At 47.7% G+C, this 11,061-nt stretch overlaps 1 protein-coding gene across 1 annotated transcript; it reads left to right on the top strand.

The window, feature by feature from the left end:
* Positions 1-482: 482 nt before the first annotated feature.
* On the top strand, positions 483-2,521 carry IER5 (immediate early response 5). The gene has a single exon (XM_063939791.1). It carries the CDS (start codon positions 609-611, stop codon positions 1,428-1,430), a length of 822 nt encoding a protein of 273 aa, XP_063795861.1. The 5' UTR covers positions 483-608; the 3' UTR covers positions 1,431-2,521.
* The last annotated feature ends 8,540 nt before the right edge of the window (positions 2,522-11,061 follow it).

Below are 11,061 nucleotides of genomic sequence, written 5' to 3'. Positions count from 1 at the left end.
CGGCAGCCGGCGACCTCCGACCTCACTCCGCATCACATGACACTTTTTGAAACTTACAGCAGCATTACATCAGCCTGGGAACCGACACGCAACCAAAACACAACCGCCCTTAAAGCGGTAACACCACAGACCCCACAGTTACTATGTTGTCTACGTGCCCTAATCTGTCTGCACGTCACGCACCTATCCGCAGCCGGGTCTCGGAGAGGACGCTGGATGTGTGTGACCACGCCCTGTGTGTCTGACTACTCTGACATAGTCACGGATAGCGTGTAGGCGACGCACTGCTGTGTGGGGCTGGCGTTGCCGCTTTAAGACAAATCTCCGCGGGCAGGCGTTCGAATTGAGGCGTCCTGTCACGCCAGAGCCGATTGGCTGAGGACCACGTGAGGGTGAGTAGGCGCCTTAGAACGGAAGCGGGAGGAGGGAACGCTGTGATTGGCCACTGGGGACGTGACGCATCACCTATATAAGAGGCGGAAAGACGCGCGCCCGCGTTTACTTGGCGCTGGGATCTGGTCGGAGTGGTCGCAGTACACAGCCGAAACACGACCGCCGCAACGCTGGGCAACGAAGCCACGCCAGCCCGCCGCTCCCGAGGCCACAAGATGCAACGCGAAGCCGCAGCCGAGCCGGAAGGCAGAGAGACGCACCCCGGGCTGGGCTTCCGCCTGGAGGCGCACCGCATCGTCAGCATCTCGCTGGGGAAGATCTACCACTCCCGGGTGCAGCGCGGCGGCATCAAGCTGCACAAGAACCTGATGGTGTCGCTGGTACTGCGGAGCGCCCAGCAGGTGTACCTGAGCCAGACCCCCGAGGAGCTGCACCCGGACTACGCGCTCTACCAGGGCCCGCAGGACTGCAGGGGGCCGGAGAGCTGCTCATGCAGCGGCGCGGAAGAACGGCCGGAGGGGGACCCTGCGTGTGAGCTGCGGGAGACCCGGACCTGTCCCGCACCTCGGCCGTGCCGACAGGAGGACGCTGCCCACTCCCCCCACGGTGGTCCCTGCTGCTCCTGCCCGCTGTCCGACTCCAGCCGAGCCTGCCCGACCCCGCACCCGCAGAGCCGGGAACCCGAAGTCGATCACCCGGAGCCTCCCAGTCCTTGCTGCCGAAAGAGAAGCGGGGGGAGCACGCCGGACGGTCCGGCCACCAAGCGGGCCCGGCGGGAGCAGAGGGAGCAGGAGGTGCCGGAGCCCGGGGAGGAGGTGGAGGAGGAGATGGAGACGGAAAACGTGGCCAATCTTATCAGTATCTTCGGCTCCAGTTTCTCGGGACTGCTGACCAAGGAGCCGGGAGCGGAGGGGTCTGCTGAGCCGGGGCAGGAGGTGCAGGAACTGGACTCTGCTGCCCCCACAGGACAGAGCTGCAGCGAGCCGGCCATCAGCGCCAGCATCACCCCCTGGAGCACGGCCATAGAGGCCTTCTGATGCCCCCTCCCCCCGGGACTGGCTGAGCGGACTGCAGCCTCGCTGTCCCGTGTTACCTGTCTCATGTCTGCCCTGGATAACGTGGCTCATGTTCCATAACGGATTTGAGGGGAAGGCGGTGGCCTGATGTTCCCACCCCCCGTCCCGGTGCCAGCACCAAGCTGCCCCATGCATTGCTGCTGCAGACAGGGAGCGGGCTGCCTTACTGCCCGGACACTGGCCATGGCTAGAGAGGGTGCTGCTGGTGCTGGCATCGTTCACTGTACCATCAATGTCTGACTGTGGAGGGGAGGTGGAGGGAGATTGTCTGGCACCAAATGGGTTAAATGTATATCCCATAGCAACTATAAATTTTGGAGCTGGGACCCCCTGCTCCCTACTTATACCTTCCCCCCCCCCCCCCCCCCCCCCCCCCGATCCCCCTATTCTGTTGGCCACCACGTGCACGGGGAGTTCCCCACCACTGAGTGGGGGAGGGGAGGGAAGTTCCCAACACTACTCATTGTTATTCCACCACCCATTGTGTGCTGGGGCCGTACAGTCAGTGTGCACAGCCACTCCTTTATGTTACATGCCCCGACTTGTGGGAAAAATACCAAATAACTGACAACAGCCGGGAGCTGCCGGCTGCAGCCATTGTTCCTGCCCAGCCTGGATCACTGCATGCCCCATTGTTCAGAGGGACCATTCTGGCATCTATATAGTTAAATATATATCTCCTTTTGGTGCCCAGGCATTTCCCAGTATCGCCTTCCCAGCAGGAGCGGCCCAGACATGGTTACTGGTCTGTAGAAGCATGAGGAAGTGACTGTTCAGTGTTTATTTGTGTTAACTTTGGGACATGCAAAGCCCTATAAGTATAATGTATATGTATTTCAAGACAGCTGGTCAGACTTGGTGCTTGTGATTTCATACAGCTCTGTCCATACCGCAGGACCCTCCTGCCTTTGTTTTAGAAGGTGGGACGTCTGGCAAGAAGTAATTACCATTGGAGTTTACAGTGTTTTTAATGCACAATGCTGTAACTTGGATTTCTGTATAAAATGACATTTCTACGTGTTTGACACGTATTAAATATTTTGAAAAGTTAATCTGATTCCTGGTGTACTTGTGTGGGCTGCGCATTTCCTGTCAGCGGCATATGCTAATTAGTGGTATTACATTTCCTAGCATCATTCAGTTGTATTACATAAAGCACAGGTTCTCAAACTGTCCTCAGGACCACACACTGCGCAGATAACCTAGTAGGTGTACTGGTGTATTCATTACTCACTGACGCATTTTAAAAGGTCCACAGGTGGAGCTAATTATTTCACTTGTGATTCTGTGAGGAGACCTGCAAAGCATGCACTGTGTGGGATTCTGAGGGTCGAGTTTGAAAACCTGTGACATAAAGGGTTCTAGACTATTGCCAGGCTTTCCTTGTTCACTATATTCATAGATCATGTTCTACCAGCTAGCAATGATACTTTCCTACTAACCTGCCTACCTCTATACACAGATCTGTTTGGTAATCTCAAAACCTGCTCCATACATGATCCCTTTTGCACTCCCAATCTGGTGCATTCAGCCCTGTTGTGCATGCAGCCTGGTCTTTGCTGTTCAATGTACAATGGAAATGAGTGCACAGATGGCACTTGGGAGCATGTACTCGCAGGGTGACGAACCCCGTTGCCCTGTCCAGGGGGGGAGGGGGGGGTGTATCAGTTTGAGAAACCCTTAAATCCATTTAGAACCCGGCTGTTACAAAGTAGCAAGCTGCTGTATGATCAGAAGTGTAATTGCCAAACCTGGGTCTGATAACATTTTATTCCTAATCCTCTCCTGCACCTCTAGTTTATTATTGACACATACTGATCTGACTGACTCCACATTACCACTGAGGCTGTGAGGTTGATTAGGTTTTGTTTATATGCCCGTACAATCAGTAAATCCGTACATTATATCTGTTTGTTGCGTGTTATCAGTGTTGTAACATCAAATATGTAGCATTTCCCTATCCAGAGCAATAGCTATTTATATCACCCCTGCTGTCGTCATGGTTAAATCTGGGTATAAAGTCCCTTCCTGCTGCAAATGAGCTTCCTTGTCTGCCTGCTTCAATGATAGCTGCAGATCCTGGGTCTCACATACAGGGAGCAGGTGGGGTGGATCACCTCTGTCCTGACCATAGGTCATGGATCACCTCTGTCATGGATCATTTGGGGAAATGAATGCTGTGCTGGAAGAATATGTATGAAAATGCCTTACATGAATTTACTGCATATTGGTGATGACCCTGGTACAAGACAACGTGTCACTAGGTTTTACAGAATGGAAGGCCTGTATTTAAATGCGTGAAACAGAATAGAGAAAGACCCACAAGGGGTTTGTTGCTTATGAGCATGATCATAGCAATTTAAAGGCATATATATCAAGACTAAAAGGCAGGGTGGTTAAATATTGAAAGGGGGGCCGTTTATCACATGGCAGGCCCAAAAACATGGCAGGCCCAAAAACAGCTCTGAATCTATTTTTAAGAAAGAGTGAGAGCCTAGGTTACTTTTGTAAGACATGCGATGCCAGCATACACACTGACAGCCCTGCTGCAACATCTTAGTGTGTACCCTGTATCTGGTATTGAGTAAGTGGTGTTTATGCAATCTGGTGTGCAGTGCTTGGGGACTTATTAGGCAGTGTATCACGTGGAGCATTGTTTGTGTTCCTGTTCCCACGATCCTTTGCATGTAGATCATGAATTATTCTTTGAGGAATAATTCTGTTTGCAAGCACTGATCCTATGACTGAATAGAGTACAGTACTGGAGTGTGTGGGGCTGTGTAAGACCATGCAGCTCTGTTCTGTGGCTAGAAAGCAGAGGGGGGAGGTGTCGCCTGGAATAAACCAACTAATGTTTTCCAGCAGCAGAAGTTTACTTTGTAGATCAGGCGGTTCCTTCAGCAGCTTTGCCCCAAAATGGTCATGTCACTGGAAGGAGTTGCTGGATGGACCCTCTGACCTTTGTCAGTCCTTCTTTAACCCCTTGCTTTCTTAGGTAATATATACAGTGGAAGATTAAAGTCTGCTGATGTGCTCATATGACTGCAAGTGTTACTGGTTATCTTGCAAGCTAGATAATGGTCACATGCTTTGTTGCCCCATTTATCATGATCTATGAGCAGTGGTACACATCACTGTATTGTGGCTCCGGGTTGGGCAAAGCCCAGAACCCTGTTAGCTGTTAGGTAATCCTCTTAACATCACCATAAAGTGATCTTGGAAGATCTCTGCCAGGACAAGCCACATACGGATAAAATGCTGCAGTAGGGTTGAATGATCACAATACTTTGCCACTGAAAGGGGTGGTCTTCAATTTGCCGGCTGTCGGGGTCCCGGCACACAGTATATCGGCGCCAGAATCCCGACAGCCGGCATATCTTCAGTTTCTCCCTCTTGGGGGTCCACGACCCCCCTGGAGGGAGAATAGATAGCGTAGCGTGCCTCCGTGCCCGCAAGGGGCTCATGTGCGCTTGCCACACTGTATGCCGGCGGTTGGGATTCCGGCGCCGGTATGCTGTGCGCTGGGACCCCGATAGCCGGCATACCATACTATACCCACTGAAAGAGAGGCTTACATGTTCTATGGCCAAAATTCTAAACTTAATTTAACACCTAGGAACATCTCTTCATTCATGAACATGGATGTTGCAGAACTGAGGCAACAAAGCCCACACTGATTGGGTATGCTTCACACTGAGTCACTTAGCAAACACATTACTAGGTTTATAATAAGTGTTGATTGTCTTTTTGTTTTAGTTCCCCCCCTCCCCCCCCCCCAAAAAAAAAAAAAAAAATGAGTAAAGCTTTTCTTGCCAAACAGTGATTTCTAGCTTTCAAGTTACTGTGCTCCTTCAGACCATGATAGCGTGTAATATATGCCTATCCTTATGTGTGCAGTGTGTGATCTGGAGCATTAAGCATTTCTTCTAGAACTTTTTATTGATTTCTATGAATTTGGTAGGCTAAGCTTTCAGCACTCTTGCCCCATGTTGGTGAAACGTGCATATGAGGCCAGTGTACACCATACATAGGTGCTCATTCAGTAGTGAGTGGGAGTGTGCACTCTGCTGCTGCTAGCCCCTTCAGGCAATATTCCACAGGGTCTGGACAGATCTGTTCTTTCTCAGCCTTTCACATAATCACATGAGAGGAATACCGGCGGCCTCGCCCTCCCTTCCCCTCCTTTTCCTTGTCTGCCTCACAGCTCTGGAATCCAGTGAGCTAGAAGAGCTGGCTGCATTCCTGACACAACCATTCTCCCTGGGGAAGGAGGGGGAGGTAGCCTCACATCCTGCCCTCTTTAGGAAGATGTGGAAGGAAGAGGGGAGGGGGGGATGTATTGTCCTGTTTGGGAAATGTTAACCCCTTCCACCACCCTACATACAGCGTGTGACCCAGCGGAGTATGTTTAGTAGTGGCCATGCCACACATGTAGACCACAGCTTGCTGTTACTCATTGTGTGGCCATCCCAGGGTATGCTAGCTTGGGCTCACATGTGGCTTGCTCTTCTTAGGACTGGTACTAGAAATCTACCAACTGGCAAAGCTTATTTTAATTTTACTCCATATACACAGACATGAATATCCTTACAAAGAACGAAGGTTCAAAAAGGGTTGAGATTGCCTAGAGGATAAAAAAAAGGGGCAGACTAGATGGGCCAAGTGGTTCTAATCTGCCATCAAAATTGTATGCTTCTATAACATAGGGGTCAATTCAATTCAGCTCATGTTAAGTCGGCGAAGGCCCGTTCTCGCTTACTTAACAGGTTGAATTGTCGGGAGAACGGGCATTCTCCGACTTAACTCCCCACCGCGATGCTGATTCCCGACAGAATCAGCCTTGCGCCGGCCGCACTTTTGTCGTATTTCCTCTCTCATTCCCCGGGGGTGAGAGAAGAATTGCCGACAATTGGTGTCACTTGGCGCTGTATTGAATAGTGCAGGGAGCTAACTCCCGGCGCTATTTAACGGTCGCTGAATAGAATTGAACCCATAGTAAGATGTTAAGTTTTACTTTTATTTTGCATCCATACAAAAAATAGTGGGTGTATTGTATGGCCCGAATAAATGTCATGTCATTGACATTGGGCTCAATCCAATTAGCTGTGATTTACTCCGCACTTGCTGTACCGCTGGATTCACAGATTTCAGCACAGACCCATAGGGCTGTGTACAAAAATCCCTGAATCTGGTGTGAGATATGATGGCATCCTTTACACACAGTCGCAATGGCAATTCGATAGTAGTAATCTCACTTTATGCATGAGGCCTGTGTAATGAAAGTTGTACAGCAGAGCTGTATCGGACTGTCACAAAATACTAAATAAATGAGGGTAACACCATGCACGTGAGTTTATATACTAAGATGCATCTAGCCAGGCATAGAGCTGAAGATCAACCAGGACACAGAAAGGGGCAAGTCTACACTACATGCCATGGGATGATTGTAAAACAATATACAACTAGTCACATGTTCCAATATCACAGAGAAAACGGATTGACAGCTCCTGTGTCTGGGGGAGGAGACATGCAAATGAGCAATGTAACAATTTATTCGCTTTTACCTCCGCATTTACAGTTTCAGCAGGCAAGCTGATTTACTCATACATATTAGAGGCTGGAGTTTGCACATATTTGGTAAAGTGCTACGGAATATGTATGAGAATATAAACAACTGATAAGAAATAGAAGCAAAAATATTGCATAGGTTCCTGTTTTATTTGCACAAAAACCCTAAACTTCAAATAACTAATATTTTCAGCTTGTTCTCTATATATGGTAAAGCCAGTATTTTATGCGTACCTGAGATTGACCATTTTACAGCAGCTTATATCCTATGACAGAGGTTCTCAAACTCGGTCCTCGGGGGCACACACAGTGCATGTTTTGCAGGTCTCCTCACAGAATCGCAAGTGAAATAATTAGCTCCACCTGTGGACCTTTTAAAATGTGTCCGTGAGTAATTAATACACCTGTGTGCCTGCTGGGTTACCTGCAAAACATGCACTGTGTGTGCCCCCGAGGACCGAGTTTGAGAACCTCTGTCCTATGACGTGATCTGCACTGGCTGTTGTGACTCACCTTGATTTGCACGATGAGGCAACTAAACCGCATTGAGTGAACGTCAATTGATCAATCGCGCTATTGACTGTAACAGTATGGGCTTATAGATTTGGCAGTTTGATGCTATTTTACATGAATCATTGCCCTGTATTACTGTCTGTGATACAAACTACACAGGTCATAGTAATGTTTTGTGCCCTGGCCTTGTACACCCCTCAACCCAAAAAGGAAAATGAAGAGAGTGAGCAACAAATTGGTCATCCAATTCTAGTCCGCATATGATTAATCATTTGAATTCCATACAAATGTGATTAAATAATGGCATGATGGTCGCACTACATGGCTGTTGATAATCACCTTTGTCATAGAACCCCACAGGAACCAAGCTGATATGAAATGTACAATAGCTGGTAGCAGATTTTTCTCCAGTTCCAGTAATTGAAAATAGGTTGTATCGGTAAACACTAATCACAGACACTGAGAGCCTTTGAGGTAATAAAAAAAAACAAAATGAGCTGCTAAAATTTTGATATGCATATAATGGCAGGAAGATCTATAATAAGTACTGTATATGCCATCATAAGTAAGTATGGTTAATGTAAGTTTGGGTAGTGAGACTAATGTCTGCTTTCTGTTACATTTCATGTGCAATGATCAATACGTGTTTCTGAGATGAGCTAAAAGGAGTATGCCACATAAAAGTGTGTGGAATGTAAAGTATCTAGAAATGTGAGCATAGCGTAATATGTAAAGAGGGGGAGGGGGTTGTAATATTACAGAGTAACTGGCTAAAAGTATTTTATGACTATTTAGAATAACAGCTCCCAGTCAGTGAGTTATAACATAGCAGCCCTGAGTCTGGGACTGATAGCTGGCAGAGACTGATAGCTTTGTGGTAGAGAGGAACATGCTGTATTTGGGATTTTGTGGTTGTCTGTGAAGGCCCCATAATCTCACTGATAAAAGACCTACGTTTCTTTTCCTACTCATGCTTTCGCTAGTATACAAAGTCTGACTCAGAAGCTGAAGGACAGGTTCAGACATGTTCAGCTGGAGAATGCAGAAAGTAACCAAAAGGAGAAACTGAGAACATGATTTATGGTGTAACAGCCTAGAGTGAGACTACATACACATAAACAGGGAAGTAGGATACAAATATAGGTCATGCACAAAGACTAGGGTGAAGAGCGGGGTTTCCCAATATTGCTTCAGGTTTTACGGACATCCATGCTTGAGTATTAGTGTAAAGGGTTAATGAGAAACACTCGTGCTCAGTTGAGGTACCCTCTGCGGTATCACTGAGGCACCCCCTGATGCATAACTGAGGCACCCCCTGATGCATAACTGAGGCACCCCCTGATGCATAACTGAGGCACCCCCTGATGCATAACTGAGGCACCCCCTGATGCATAACTGTGGCACTCAGTGGGGCATTACTGAGGCACCCCCTGATGCATAACTGAGGCACCCCCTGATGCATAACTGAGGCACCCCCTGATGCATAACTGAGGCACCCCCTGATGCATAACTGAGGCACCCCCTGATGCATAACTGAGGCACCCCCTGATGCATAACTGAGGCACCCCCTGATGCATAACTGAGGCACCCCCTGATGCATAACTGAGGAACTCCCTGGTGCATAACTGTGGCACTCAGTGGAGCATTACTGAGGCACCACCTGGTGCATAATTGAGGGACTTCCTGGAGCATTACTGAGGCACTCCCTGGACCATTACTGAGGCTCTCTGGGACATCACTGAGGCACTCCTGGGAGCATTACTGAGGCACTCTCTGGGACATCACCGATGCACTCTCCTGGACATGACTCAGGAACACTACTGGACAAGTATCCAGGAGTCCAGCTAATAGTCATTAATCACTGCTTCCTTAAATAATGTCAGAAATGTTGTAATATTAATGCTAGTCTGATAATCTAAGGTCAGTAAACTTCAGAAAAATAAACAAGCAGAAAGTGTATTTTATGGGGATTTCCAAGGTTAAACAAGTGCAGAGTTTTGTGTAATTGCCAGAAACGCTGCCGCTCGTTAACTCTCTATGTCCTATTCAACAGTATACAGGAAGTCAAACAGGGCTAAATAAGCATCATTATACAAGTCCAAACTAACCTAACACATGTCCCTCCTATAGTTTGGCACAGTCCCTAGTTAAGATTACCCTGGGGGTGTACTTAAATTTGTTTTATTAATGCAGCACTACAAGAACACATTCTTCTCTGATGTCTATGTGGTAAGTGTGCCAGAAGTGAACAGGTTAAGCGGAGTGATGTTGGTGGAAGCTAGAGACAAACAGGAGTGTCAGAAATATACAAAGAGAGTGAGTCACTGAGCGGAGTGAGAGCAGCAAGACAGACAGCAGCAGTCTCGCCCACGCATTGGTGAAAGGGGAAGGTATACAACCTGGAATCAAGCCCACATTAACCCAGTAGTGGCTGAGGCCAGGGGGGTAGCCAGAACTTTGTGGGCCCCATAGCAGCAATTTGAAGAAGCGCCTGTCCCAACCATTCTAGAGACACCTCTTAAGCAGTTGATAGTTTTATGCACCATAGTAGTGCCCTTTTTTGAACCATAGTAGTGCCCTAGTTTATTTTATAAACCAAAGTGGTGCCCCATTTCACATTATGTCATCTTTTAGGGCACAGTACCCCTAATTCACATTATGACAGTGTCCCCAGTTCATATTATGCCACATTACAGTGCCCCCAGAGTTCATATGCTGCACTATAGTGCCTCCACTTCATATTGTGCCACATTACAGTGCCCCAGTTTATATTACAGTATGAACATTCTAATGCCCCAGTTAATTTTATACCACATTACACTGAGCAGGTCCAAGGGCATAACTAGATATATTGTAGACTCCAAGGCAAAAGTTTGTAAGGGTCCCTATGTACCACCCAGTGGTTAAAAAATGTATATAACGTTTAACTGTGATAGGGAAGGTGGACCCCTCTGAGCTCCCCATGGAGATACCATGCCTCTGCAAAGGCTGACCCCACCCTTAGTGCTCCTGCCTATTATGATAAGTGCAATGTATGTGGGTACTGAATTAGTTTGATGTTAATACCTTTCACTGAGTGGTGCATATAATACATAGGGATGGCCATCAACCATCAATTATTTAAAATCATCGATGGTCCATGTTTGATGTAGAATATTTTTATCATCAATAGGGAGGAACCAGACGATTTTCCACCATCGATGATAAAGATAAGTAAAGCCCCACCCCCATGCTCTTATTTGCCCGCAACCCACTGAATGGTAAAGCAGCGGTGGCCATTAGTGGGTGACCCTCATTTTAAGTCCTCTCTCCCAAGTGATGTGCACTTAGTAGTTAATGTCTGGTCATATCTTGTGATCAACAGACAATATCACCCTACATAAGGGGTTCTATTTAATTAGATGAGAGTTTGAGAAAGCAAACTTGCATCATGAAACGCGCATATATCATAAGACCTAAGACTCAGCAGGGAAAGATGCTGAAGCCTCCTCTCAGGCCGCATGCAGGCATG

Source organism: Pseudophryne corroboree, chromosome 9 (genome assembly GCF_028390025.1).
Source record: "Pseudophryne corroboree isolate aPseCor3 chromosome 9, aPseCor3.hap2, whole genome shotgun sequence".
Taxonomy (NCBI): domain Eukaryota; kingdom Metazoa; phylum Chordata; class Amphibia; order Anura; family Myobatrachidae; genus Pseudophryne; species Pseudophryne corroboree.
This window is presented reverse-complemented; position numbering and strand designations above follow the sequence as displayed.

Excerpts from the sequence above, each read along its gene's own strand:
- IER5 (XM_063939791.1), top strand. The coding sequence starts at position 609 with ATGCAACGCGAAGCCGCAGCCGAGCCGGAAGGCAGAGAGACGCACCCC.